The sequence below is a fragment of the Oncorhynchus kisutch genome, linkage group LG28 (genome assembly GCF_002021735.2).
Source record: "Oncorhynchus kisutch isolate 150728-3 linkage group LG28, Okis_V2, whole genome shotgun sequence".
In the NCBI taxonomy this organism is placed as follows: domain Eukaryota; kingdom Metazoa; phylum Chordata; class Actinopteri; order Salmoniformes; family Salmonidae; genus Oncorhynchus; species Oncorhynchus kisutch.
Window position 1 is genome coordinate 26,139,813 of NC_034201.2, and position 13,730 is coordinate 26,153,542.

Sequence of the window (13,730 nt, forward strand, 5' to 3'; positions counted from 1 at the left end):
AAGCGGTCCTTGAAACAGTCTTGATATGTTCGTCAAAAGAGATCAGGGTCCAGAGTAACGCCGAGGTCCTTCAGTTTTATTTGAGACGACTGTACAACGATTAAGATTAATTGTCAGATTCAACAGAAGATCTCTTTGTTTCTTGGGACCTAGAACAAGCATCTCTGTTTTGTCTGAGTTTAAAAGTAGAACGTTTGCAGCCATCCACTTCCTTATGTCTGAAACACAGGCTTCTAGCGAGGGCAATTTTGGGGCTTCACCATGTTTCATTGAAATGTACAGCTGTGTCATCTGCAAAGCAGTGAAAGTTAACATTATGTTTTTGAATGACATCCCCAAGAGGTAAAATATATAGTGAAAACAATAGTGGTCCTAAAACGCAACCTTGAGGAACACCGAAATTTACAGTTGATTTGTCAGAGGACAAACCATCCACAGAGGCAAACCGATATCTTTCCGACGGATAAGAGCTAAACCAGGCCAGAACTTGTCCGTGTAGACCAATTTGGGTTTCCAATCTCTCCAAAAGAATGTGGTGATCGATGGTATCAAAAGCAGCACTAAGGTCTAGGAGCACGAGGACAGATGCAGAGCCTTGGTCTGATGCCAATAAAAGGTAATTTACCACCTTCACAAGTGCAGTCTCAGTGCTATGATGGGGTCTAAAACGAGACTGAAGCATTTAGCGTATACATTGTTTGTCTAAAGGAATACAGTGAGTTGCTGCGCAACAGCCTTTTCTAAAATTGAGAGGAATGGAAGATTCGATATAGGCCGATTGTTTTTTATAATTTCTGTGTCAAGGTTTGGCTTTTTCAAGAGAGGCTTTATTACTGCCACTTTTAGTACACATCCGGTGGATAGAGAGCCGTTTATTATGTTCAACATAGGAGGGCTAAGCACAGGAAGCAGCTCTTTCAGTAGTTTAGTTGGAATAGGGTCCAGTATGCAGCTTGAAGGTTTAGAGGCCATGATTATTTTCACCAATGTGTCAAGAGATGTAGTCCTAAAACACTTGAGTGTCTCTCTTGATCCTAGGTCCTGGCAGAGTTGTGCATACTCGGGACAACTGAGCTTTGATGGAATACGCAGATTTAAAGAGGAGTCCGTAATTTGCTTTCTAATAAACATGGTCTTTTCCTCAAAGAAGTTAATGAATTTATTACTGCTGGAGTGAAAGCCATCCTCACTTGGGAATGCTGCTTTTTAGTTAGCTTTGCGACAGTATCAAAAATAAATTTCGTATTGTTCTTATTTTCCTCCAATTAAGTTGGAAAATGGGATGATCGAGTAGCAGTAAGGGCTCTTCGATACTGCACGGTACTGTCTTTCCAAGCTAGTCGGAAGACTTCCAGTTTGGTGTGGCGCCATTTCCGTTCCAATTTTCTTTAGCTTGCTGCAGAGCTCAGGTTTTCTGTATACCAGGGAGCTAATTTCTTATGAGAAATGTGTTTAGGGGTGCAACTGCATCTAGGTTATTGCGCAAGGTTAAATTGAGTTCCTCAGTTAGGTGGTTAACTGATTTTTGTCCTCTGACGTCCTTTGGTAGGCATTGGGAGTTTGGAAGGGGATCAAGGAATCTTTGTCTGAATTTATAGCACGACTTTTGATGCTCCTTGGTCGGGGTCTGAGCAGATTATTTGTTGCAATTGCAAACTTAATAAAATGGTGGTCCGAGTGTCCAGGATTATGAGGAAAAACATTAAGATCCACAACATTTATTCCATGGGACAAAACTAGGTCCAGAGTGTGACAGTGAGTAGGTCCAGAGACATGTTGGACAAAACCCACTGAGTCGATGATTGCTCCGAAAGGCTTTTGGAGTGGGTCTGTGGACTTTTCCATGTGAATATTAAAGTCACCAAAAATTAGAATATTATCTGCTATGACTACAAGGTCCGATAGGAATTCAGGGAACTCAATGAGGAACGCTGTATATGGCCCAGGAGGCCTGTAAACAGTAGCTATAAAAAGTGATTTGAGTAGGCTACATAGATTTCTTGACTAGAAGCTCAAAAAACGAAAACGTCTTTCTTTTTTTGTAAATTGAAATTTGCTATCGTAAATACCTCCGCCTTTGCAGGATGCACGGGGGTATATGGTCACTAGTGTAACCAGGAGGTGAGGCCTCATTTAACACAGTAAATTCATCAGGCTTAAGCCATGTTTCAGTCAGGCCAATCACATCAAGATTATGATCATTGATTAGTTAATTGACTATACAGTGCCTTGCGAAAGTATTCGGCCCCCTTGAACTTTGCGACCTTTTGCCACATTTCAGGCTTCAAACATAAAGATATAAAACTGTATTTTTTTGTGAAGAATCAACAACAAGTGGGACACAATCATGAAGTGGAACGACATTTATTGGATATTTCAAAATTGGGCGTATTCAACCCCCTTAAGTTAATACTTTGTAGCGCCACCTTTTGCTGCGATTACAGCTGTAAGTCGCTTGGGGTATGTCTCTATCAGTTTTGCACATCGAGAGACTGAAATTTTTTCCCATTTTTCCCATGCAAAACAGCTCGAGCTCAGTGGTGGGAAAAAATTTCAGTCTCTCGATGTGCAAAACTGATAGAGACATACCCCAAGCGACTTACAGCTGTAATCGCAGCAAAAGGTGGCGCTACAAAGTATTAACTTAAGGGGGTTGAATACGCCCAATTTTGAAATATCCAATAAATGTCGTTCCACTTCATGATTGTGTCCCACTTGTTGTTGATTCTTCACAAAAAAATACAGTTTTATATCTTTATGTTTGAAGCCTGAAATGTGGCAAAAGGTCGCAAAGTTCAAGGGGGCCGAATACTTTCGCAAGGCACTGTATTTGCCTTTGAAGTAAGGGATCTAACATTAAGTAGCCCTATTGTGAGATGTGAGGCATCACGATCTCTTTCAATAATGACAGGAATGGAGGAGGTCTTTATCCTAGTGAGATTGCTAAGGCGAACACCGCCATGTTTAGTTTTGCCCAACCCAGGTCGAGGCACCGACACGGTCTCAATGGGGATAGCTGAGCTGACTACACTGACTGTGCTAGTGGCAGACTCCACTAAGCTGGCAGGCTGGCTAACAGCCTGCTGCCTGGCCTGCATCCTATTTCATTGTGGAGCTCGAGGAGTTAGAGCCCTGTCTATGTTGGTAGATAAGATGAGAGCACCCCTCCAGCTAGGATGGAGTCCGTCACTCCTCAAAGGCCAGGCTTGGTCCGGTTTGTGGGTGAGTCCCAGAAAGAGGGCCAATTATCTACAAATTCTATCTTTTGGGAGGGGCAGAAAACGGTTTTCAACCAGCGATTGAGTTGAGACTCTGCTGTAGAGCTCATCACTCCCCCTAACAGGGAGGGGGCCAGAGACAATTACTCGATGCCGACACATCTTTCTAGCTGATTTACACGCTGAAGCTATGTTGTGCTTGATGACCTCTGACTGTTTCATCCTAACATCGATGGTGCCGACGTGGACAACAATATCTCTCTACACTCGGTGCTGGCTAAAGCTAAAACTGGCATCTTCAGATTAGCCTTGACGTCGGTAGTCCTGCCCCCTGGTAAACAGTGTATGTTCGCTGGATGACTCGTTTTAAGTCTAATACTGTGAGTAATGGAGTCGCCAATGACTAGGGTTTTCAATTTGTCAGAGCTAATGGTGGGAAGCTTCGGCGTCTCAGACCCCGTAACGGGAGGAGTAGAGACAAGAGAAGGCTCGGCCTCAGACTCCGACTCGCTGCTTAATGGGGAAAACCGGTTGAAAGTTTCTGTCGGCTGAATGAGCGACACCGGTTGAGCATTCCTACAGCATTTCCCTCCACAAACCATGAGAAAGTTGTCTGGCTGCGGGGACCATGCGAGTGGATTTATACTAATGTTACTATCTGTACTCACTGGTGGCACAGATGCTGTTTCAGCCTTTCCTACACTGCCTAACGATTGCGTCTGAAGCTGGGCTTGCAACACAGCTATCTTCGCCGTAGGCCATCGTTCTCCTGTATATTGTGAGTACAGCGACTGCAATTAGAAGGCATCATGTTAATGTTACTACTTAGCTTCGGCTGTTGGAGGTCCTGACGAACCATGTCCAGATAAAGCGTCCGGAGTGAAAAAGTTGAATGAAAAAAAAGTTGGGTGAGGGGAAAAACCAAAAATATAAACGGTAATTAAAAAGTAAAAACCGTAAAGTTGTCAGGTAGCAAAGTAAGGTTGGCAACAAAACGCACAGCAACATGTAAACAAGTCTGCAAGTTGTGAATGGCGTCAGCAATGCAGCAGCAATATATTGGGGACTACTTCAACAGGAGGTAGCTATCACTCACCGCCACGTTGTAATCTTCGAGTCCTTGAACATTTGGTTGTTTACATATAATTTATCAACCACTAGATAAACGTTCTGTTACTCTGCTCGGAGCCTTTTGAAAGTGGGGTACAGGGCACGTCGTCTCTCCACTATTTCATAAGGAAATTGTTCATTAATAGAGAATGGGGTGTTCAATTCCCTACCCTGTTGTAACAAGGCAATTTTCATTTTGTAGTGGGTTAGCATAACTATGATCGGACGGGGCCATCCCTCTGCTCTGCCACCGAAACGGTGAGCTCTTTGAAAATCAATTGTTTCCACATGTTCGTCTGACATCTTGAGATTACGTTTCATGAACACCTTGACTTTTTCCCTCTGACTGATAGTTTTCGTTTTTGTTCTCCTTTATTCCCATTTATAAAAAATTTCATAATTATGCACGTTAGATATAGTAATTCAGCTTTCATTGTTTTATCATCATACCGTAGCCTCTCTGAAGTGTCTTTAAGGGAGTCCACGGTAGTTTTCAATATCTTATTTCCAACTTTATCCAACTCCATTTTATTCCTGTAATCCATTCCTGTTTTTGAGGCCTCAACCTCCCCCAGTACCCCAGGCAATAGATCCAGTTTAACTGCTCACTCATGCTTGTAAGTAATGCTCTATCTTCTGGAGACCGTTATAAAAACGTCCCCTCCAATGTTAAATTTAGAATTTTAGACTGCGGCTTCCTTCCGGTTTCGCTCGCAAAACTCGAGGAAAGGTCTTCCCTTGTTCGCTTCAATGTATCTGTTTTCTTTTTTCGAGCAAATCAAAATTCTGATCAATAAATGGTTCCAGATTCTCTATATTATCCATAATGTTTGTTTTGTAGTTATCAGCTAATCATTTTTTGTGTGATTAATTCATGGAACAAGCTGTGCTAGTTTACCACGCTGCCACGTTATCAACACCTGTTTTAGTACTTAAGCTTCCCCTCCTACCTGATAGTCTCCAGATTTCCATCTAACTAAAGGCAATTTTAAAGTAAAGTGTCATCTAATTTGGCATTTCAGCAGTGGTGCGCACAACAACAAGGAGACATGCACTTAAATCTCATACATTAATCTGGAAATATAAACAACTTTATTCTCAATGTATTTTGTTTATTCTCAAAATATTGCCACTTTATTCACCAAATATTATTTACTTTTCTCGAAATATTGACACTTTTTTAAAGTACTATCATGCAAAAAATAATAATCCAAATACCACCACCCATGCTGTTTACAATTCAAGCCATTGTAATGTCACTTTGTTATGCAATAAAATTTGGAAAAAGTCCAGGGGTGTGAATACTTTCTGAAGGTACTGTATTATTAAAAGTATCTTAAGCATATTGTACCTCGTTTTGGTTTGTGTATATATAACCTGTCTCTGTTATTTTGTCTCTACCACAGTAAGATGCTGTTTGACACTCCAGAAGAAGATGCCAACTACAACCCCCTTCCCGAGGAGCGTCCAGGGGGGTTCGCATGGGGAGAAGGACAGCGCCTCGGGGGTTAACCTAGCCCCCCACCACAGGATCACTTTATTATGGACATTCCCTTAGTGAGACAGAGGGACAAACTTGGTCTTTTTTTCTTGACTTATTTCTCTAGTTCTGAATGGAGAACGCCAGTATCCAACCAGAGCTTTTCTGAGATTGGTGTGTGGCTTACATCTCCCTCAAGCTATTATATAAGCCAGACTGTCACTTTAAGACCACATGAGGACGTAACAACAGCAAGGGACTTTTGATGGGGAACCTTTGGCTGTGTTGATGTTTGGCTTTATCTCTGGGGGAATATTGTCAATATGGGAAACGGAGGCAAAAATCTGAATTAATTCAGATCTGGAGTTTTTTTCCATTTTACTTCAATAAATCTATATAATTAACGTTTGGCATATATTGCTGGATATATTTTCTTTGTCAGTTTTTTGTAAGGCGTTCCATATTTGTTTTATTTAATTAATGTGATTTCAGTCCCAAAAGAGTGCTTGGATGCACTAGGCATCAACAATGTGAACTCTTGCATAACTTACATATTGAATAAAAGCACACATTTTGTTTATTGCAACTGTAGAAACAATTATTACTGTAACTGCAAACAAATCAAACTGCATACATTGCTTAACCTCCTCTGGTAGAAGACATTGCAGTGTATGGAAGGTTTCAGAACACTTTAGTTCAAAGGGGCAATCTGCAATTGGTACACCCATTTTGGACTTTATATTCTAATTGATTCTTAAAGAATATAACTTGTAAATCCCTCATGAGCATAGTTCAACTGTCAGAACCTAAAATATAGATTGTATACATGTTATACTCTATGGTCAATATTCATATTGAAACTACACAGCTTCTCTTTTTTTCTATACCGTCTAACTACAGCACAATAAGAGTTTCAATTACAAAGTATACCCTGAAACGCAACTAAATTGTGTTGAATTCTTGGTTGTAAGAAAGTACACATTGTAACAAGATCTTCTTGGTAAATACCAGGCAGCTATACCAGTTGGCAGAGGACTGAAGTAAAGCATTACCAAATAAATTAGTAAACATTAAAGCTGTATCAGATGAGGATAGTTGTACAGAACATCTATTTTGGTCTAGCAGGAGTATACATTATGTGCCACCACAGTGTCTTTAAAATAGGCTCTGTTGCCTCTGGCCTTATCCCACATCATCATAGTCCTCCTCACTCTGACAGTCTGTTCCAATGTCATCGTAATCCTCTGAGATGCTGTCATGACACACGTCCTGACACACCTCTGTCTCTGTGTGATGGTACGGCGGAGGAGGGGCCTCGTTATCTACTTTCACATTGTAGGGTAGCTCTGCAAGGTTCTCACAGTTTTTGATCTCTGGAAAGCAAAGACACATTGACAGTTGAAGCTGCCCAAAATTTGTATTCTTACTGTGGGCTTAAAGGGTTCCTATTGTGAATGTTATACACAACAGCTTTATCCTTGTGTAATATTACTCCCATTGTGTGCTCATGATTGCATTTCAATGCTCATCCCATGAAACCTGATGCTTACCGGGGTAAGATGTGAGAAACTGTGTCCTGGGTGGTAAAGGAGTCAAATCATCCTTCAGATCTTTGGGATGATATTTGCTGCTCCTGGATAAGGGAGAAACCCAAGAAATTAGGTGTCCACCTTGGAAAATGCTTTTGACAAGCCCCCTCTCACGTCCCCGGACTACTGAAAATCCCTGAAACAAATGGCCCTATATTGTTGATTAAAAGGTTTGAGGGGAATACAGGACCAAAATGGTGGTTTTGTGTTAATGAATGATGAGTCAACAAAATCACTCTATAAATATCCATTGAAATGTTAAATTACATCAACTGAATAGTGCAAGACACTTACTGTGCATAATAATCAGGCATTGTGTGACTTGGCGAATTTATATTGTATTGTTCAGCAGCTGTAAAAAAGATGATAGTTGTTGAGACAATGTGCACAGACTTTGAAAAAGATAGTTCATATCAACAGTGTCTAGTATAGTCTCTGTTGCCTCTGGCCTTATCCCACATCATCATAGTCCTCCTCACTCTGACAGTCTGCTCCGATGTCATCATAGTCCTCTGAAATGCTGTCATGACACACGTCCTGACACACCTCTGTCTCTGTGTGATGGTACGGCGGAGGGGCCTCGTTTTCTACTTTCACATTGTAGGGTAGCTCTGCAAGGTTCTCATAGCTTTCGATCTCTGGAAAGCAGACACACACATTAACCATTGAAGCTGACATTGAACATCCAAAAGGTGTTTTCTTACTGTGGGCTTAAAGGTTCCTATTGTGAATGTTATAACACAACAGCTTTATCCTTGTGTAATATTACTCTCATTGTGTGCTTATGATTGCATTTCAATGCTCATCCCATGAAACCTGATGCTTACCGGGGTAGGATGTGAGAAACTGTGTCCTGGGTGGTAAAGGAGGCAAATCATTCTCCAGATCTTTGGGATGATATTTGCTGCTCCTGGATAAGGGAGAAAGCATTGGGAGAAACCTGAGAAATTAGGTGTCCACCTTGGAAAATGCTTTTGACAAGTACCCTCTCTCTCCCCCGGACTACTGAGAATTCCTAAAACAACTGACCCTATATTGATTTAAAGGTTTGAGGGGAATTGAGGACCAACGGTATGGTTTTAATTGTGTTAATGAACAACAAAACCAATCTCTATATAATGTCAATAAAATGTAGGTTACATTTTCATCAGCTGAAAACGGAATAGTGCAAAGAGACTTACTGGGCATAAGACTCAGGGATTGTGTGACTTGGCCTATTTGTATTGTATTGTTCAGCAGCTGTAAAAAATATGATAGTTGTTGAGACAATGCACAGACTTTTAAATAGACTGTTCATATAAGTAGTGATGAAAATGGACCTGGAATTCTAACAATAGTGCTTTTAGTGATGTACACTGAACAAAAATATAAACCCAACATGCAAAAATTTCAAGATTTTTATGAGTTACAGTTCATGTAAGGAAATCAGTCGATTGCAATAAATTGATTAGGCCCTAATCTATGGCTTTCACATGGTGGGGAATACTGGTATGCATATGTTGGTCACAGATACCTTAAAGAAAAGGTAGCGGCATGGATCAGACAACCAGTCAGTATCTGGTGTGACCACCATTTGCCTCAAGCAGCATGACACATCTCCTTCACATAGAGTTGACCAGGCTGTTGATTGTGGCCTGTGGAATGTTGTCCCACTCCTCTTCAATGGATGTGCGAAGTTGCTGGATATTGGCGTAAACTGGAACACGCAGTTGTGCGTGTCGATCCAGAGCATCCCAAACATGCTCAATTAGTGACATGTCTAGTGAGTATGCAGTCCATAGAAGAACTTGGACATTTTCAGCTTCCAGGAATTGTGTACAGATCCTTGCTACATGGGGCTGTGCATTATCATGCTGAAACATGAGTTGATGGCGGTGGATGAGTGGCATGACAATGGGTCTTATCACAATATCTCTGTGCATTCAAATTGTCATCGATAAAATGCAGTTGTGTTCGTTGTCCGTAGCTTATGCCTGCCCATACCATAACCCCACTCCCACCATGGGGCACTTTGTTCACAAAGTTGACATCAGCAAACTCCTCACCCACATGATGTCAGACACGCTGTCTGCCATCGGCCTGGTACAGCTGAAACAGGGATTCATCCATGGCCATTGAAGGTGAGCATTGTAGTTGGTTACAACACCGAACTGCAGTCAGGTCAAAACCCTGAAGAGGATGACAAGCGCGCAGATGAGCTTCCCTGAGAGGGTTTCTGACAGTCTGACAGTCAGAAATTCTTAATTTGTGCAAACCTGGCCTCCCGGGTGGCGCAGTGGTTAAGGGCGCTGTACTGCAGCGCCAGCTGTGCCATCAGAGACTTTGGGTTCGCGCCCAGGCTCTGTCATAACCGGCCGCGACCGGGAGGTCCGTGGGGCGACGCACAATTGGCCTAGCGCCATCCGGGTTAGGGAGGGCTTGGTCGGTAAGGATGTCCTTGCCTCATCGCGCACCAGCGACTCCTTTGGCGGGCCGGGCGCAGTGCGCGCTAACCAAGGTTTCCAGGTGCACGGTGTTTCCTCCGACACATTGGTGCGGCTGGTTTCCGGGTTGGATGCGCGCTGTGTTAAGAAGCAGTTTGGTCGGTAAGGATGTCCTTGCCTCATCGCGCACCAGCGACTCCTTTGGCGGGCCGGGCGCAGTGCGCGCTAACCAAGGTTTCCAGGTGCACGGTGTTTCCTCCGACACATTGGTGCGGCTGGTTTCCGGGTTGGATGCGCGCTGTGTTAAGAAGCAGTGTATCGGAGGATGCATGACTTTCAACCTTCGTCTCTCCCGAGCCCGTACGGGAGTTGTAGCGATGAGACAAGATAGTAGCTACTAAAACAATTGGATCTCACGAAATTGGGGAGAAAAAGGGGTCAAATTAAAAAAATTATTATAAAAAAAATTGTGCAAACCCACAATTTCATCAGCTGTCCGGGTGGCTGGTCTCAGACAATCATGCAGGTGAAGAAGCCAGGTGTGGAGGTCCTGGGCTGGTGTGGTTACACATGGTCTGCGGTTGTGAGGCCGTTTGGACGTACTGACACATTTTCTAAAATGACGTTGGAGGAGGCTTATTGTAGTGAAATTAACATTAAATTATTGGTAACAGCTCTAGTGGACATTCCTGTCATCAGCATGCCAATTGCACTCCCCTCAACTTGAGACATCTGTGGTGGCATTGTGTTGTGTGACAAAACTGCACATTTTAAAGTAGCCTTTTATTGCCCACAGCACAAGGTGCACCTGGGTAATGAGCATGCTGTTTAATCAGCTTATTGATATGCCACACCTGTCAGGTGGATGGATTATCTTGGCAAAGGAGAAATGCTCACAAACAGGGATGTAAACAAATGTGTGCACAAAATTTGAGAGAAATAAACATTTTGTTTGTATGGAACATTTCTGGGATCTTTTATTTCAGCTCATGAAAGATGGGACCAACACTTTACATGTTGCATTTTTATTTTTGTTCAGTGTAATAGCATCATTGAAAAAACATACCTTTCTTGGAGATACACTTGTTGATAAAGACAAAGATGAGGCCTATTACCAAGGATACAAAAATCATTCCAAGAACCACCCACAGCAAGAACTCTCGTAAAAGTGCCATTGGTGATCTAGTCCACTGCAAACAAAAGTGCCAAAATATACATGTAAGTAACTGATTATGAACTTCAGATGAATTTGAGGACCTCATGAATTCCACAGAAATGGCTACTTGAAATATTTTGCAAGGAAAGTAAATCAACATTGTTCTGCATTTCAACTTTTCAATTCAGTGCTTCAGTGCTTTATTGGAAACATGAGAACTTTGAACATTTAAGTTTTGTTCTGAATCTCCATGGCATGTCACTTCCCCTTTTCTGAGCTGACCAGGTCATGTGGTTATTTTAGACTGCACTGGAAATGAGCAGACAATTGTACTACATCAAAGGTGTAAGGCAAAAAGTGATGAGATTTTTACATAATATATTGTTGTGACATCTCTGATTCTTCAGCATTTTTGACTGTCAAGCTCAACCCTGAGCACCCTTACATATACACTACTGTTCAAAAGTTTGAGGTCACCTAGAAATTTTCTTGTTTTTGAAAGAAAAGCTTTTTTTTGTCCATTACAATAACAACAAATTGATCTGAAATACAGTGTAGACATTGTTAATGTTGTAAATGACTATTGTAAGCATATTTTTTTCATGGAATATCTACATAGGCGTACAGAGGCCCATTATCAGCAACCATCACTCCTGTGTTCCAATTGCACGTTGTTAGCTAATCCAAGTGTGTTTAAAATGTTATCATTTTAAAAGGCTAATTGATCTGTCACGAGTCCGACCGAGGGTGGCTCCCTTTCCCGATCGGGTGGCGCTCGGCGGTCGTCGTCGCCGGCCTATTAGCTACCACTGATTGTTTTTTCCTCCCCCTCCTTGTATGTTTATTGTTAGCACCTGTTAGGGAGTCATTAGTTGGGCTTTATTAGACAGCCGGCCCGCCTGGTTCTTTGTGCGGGATTAATTATTGTGACCTTCGGTTATGTACTAGAGGAACGTGTTTGTTCCCGGTCGTGTTTCTGTTGTACTGTTTTCGTCCCCGTGTTTGGGGCATTTGGTTTTGGAACACCCTGTGTTGCGTGAGTGCATTAAAGAGCACAGTATTGCAATCTCTGTTTCCTATGTCTGACTCCACACCCACGACACCCGGAGCGTTACATGATCATTACAAAACCCTTTTGCGTCGTGCCTAAGAACAGTCCTAGTCGTGGTATATTGGCCATATACACAATCCTCGGGCCTTAATGCTTAATTATATAATTGACAAATAATTTACATATAATACAAATTGACATTTTAACTATAATGAATGTTAAGTTTTAAAATGTCTCATTAACCGTGTTTGCCACAGACACAGCTGGTAAATGGTACTAATTCACACTTATCTCTGTGACCAGAGATTGATGTAAATTACCTGTTTATCAGACAACATCCTTCCACAGCTGCATATGATTTTCTAGAACAAGTTGTCTAAATAATTTTCAACAATATCATTTTTTATACACAATACAAAGATGTTGCAGAGTAGGCTATTGTTAAATTTGTATGTATTTATTATACTTTAACAGTAGATCTCAGCATACATGATAAATTAGTCCTTTATTTATTATCTTATTATAAACTACCATCACCAACAGTAATTATCATACAAAATAAACCTCAGCTTGCATCTGTAGTTTATTATGTAATTTCAGTTATTTTATCAACACTTTAATAAAATAATAACAATATCACCTATTGTATTTATTTTACAATAATGTTCTATGGTCAGCACAGTTTTATAGTACGCTAGAATAAAATATTTTGAATACAAAGAAGCATTTTCTTGTTCTTATGACAATAGAATACACTCAAAATGTATGCCTTACCTTACAAGGAAAGTCAAACAGCTGAAAACTAGGGTTGTGTGGGTCAATGATATTCTCACTTCTAAGCTGTGTACAGAAGATAGGGAAACTCTTATGGTGGCATAATGCATTTCTGAGATCTGCAGCCGACTCATTTCCTCTCAATCATATTTTAAGGAACTCCCAGCTACTTCCCCCACCCATCACTCCGCTCCACTGGTTCAGATACTTTTATAGACCCTGTTGAGCTGTTGAGACCATGCAGAGTGTGAGGATGGGTGAGGCAGTGAGGGAGAAGGGTGGGGGGGGGGGGTGAGTGTGTGTGTGTATGTGGCTGTTAATATTGTCTAATTTGTTAGCTAGTTTGTATGGATAGTTCAACAAGTAGTTTGAGTCAAAGTAATATTGTCTTGGGTGAAAGCACCACATACTGAATGGCATCACGACATCTAGGATGTGATCTCTCGACTGGTGGTGCGTAGAAATGCCGCATTGACGTCAATTTGGCAACTCGTAAATACGACCTTCCTACTGGGAAAAATGCATGTGAACGCCCCTCCAATCTGTAATTATGACTAGGAAAATTGGGAATGATCTCTTGACCCCGATCTTTCCCACATGCTGAACTTTGACATCATGCACCACTGAAAATGGCAACAAACACAGTGGTCAATGGTGAGAATGGTTATTGCGTTCCTTCCAAGCTCTGAGCATGTGAATGCCCAAATCGTTCCTCTGAAGTAGGCAAGACGTTCCTCCGATCACTCCGACATGATATGAATGCGGAAAAAGAGTTTCCCCACTTGGAAATGTTCAGAAGCAGCCAATAGGAAGCTCTATGCCAGGGGTGTCAAATGCATTCGGTCTTCAATATATGGTTTATTTTATAAAATATAAGTTTCGTAAGGCTTTGATTGTTAAGAGTGTACTGATACGAGTAGGACACGTGA

At 41.6% G+C, this 13,730-nt stretch overlaps 2 protein-coding genes across 5 annotated transcripts in view; one reads left to right on the forward strand and one right to left on the reverse strand.

Annotated features, from left to right (window-relative positions):
- LOC109873103 (derlin-2-like) overlaps positions 1-6,388 on the forward strand; it is a 22,073-nt gene extending 15,685 nt beyond the window's left edge. For both annotated transcript variants that reach the window (XM_031807808.1, XM_020464635.2), the window contains one exon: positions 5,735-6,388. Coding sequence is in view for 1 of the 2 variants with exons in the window: in XM_020464635.2 (XP_020320224.1) it covers positions 5,735-5,840 (106 nt within the window). In the remaining variant the exon portion in view is untranslated. The remainder of the gene's footprint in view (positions 1-5,734) is intronic.
- LOC109873102 (uncharacterized) lies at positions 5,735-13,043 on the reverse strand. Of its 3 annotated transcripts, none has more exons than XM_020464633.2 (8): positions 12,802-13,043; positions 10,887-11,010; positions 8,579-8,636; positions 8,225-8,307; positions 7,877-8,035; positions 7,692-7,749; positions 7,359-7,441; positions 5,735-7,181 (listed from the first exon to the last, which is right to left on the reverse strand). In XM_020464633.2, exons 2-8 carry the CDS (start codon positions 10,993-10,995, stop codon positions 6,991-6,993), a joined length of 741 nt encoding a protein of 246 aa, XP_020320222.1. In that variant the 5' UTR covers positions 10,996-11,010; positions 12,802-13,043; the 3' UTR covers positions 5,735-6,990. The 3 variants fall into 3 exon arrangements, with proteins under 3 accessions (XP_020320222.1, XP_020320221.1, XP_020320223.1); XM_020464632.2 differs by having other exon boundaries at positions 8,225-8,337; positions 12,802-13,022; XM_020464634.2 differs by lacking the exons at positions 8,579-8,636; positions 10,887-11,010 and having other exon boundaries at positions 6,368-7,181; positions 12,802-13,024.
- Positions 13,044-13,730: the final 687 nt, after the last annotated feature.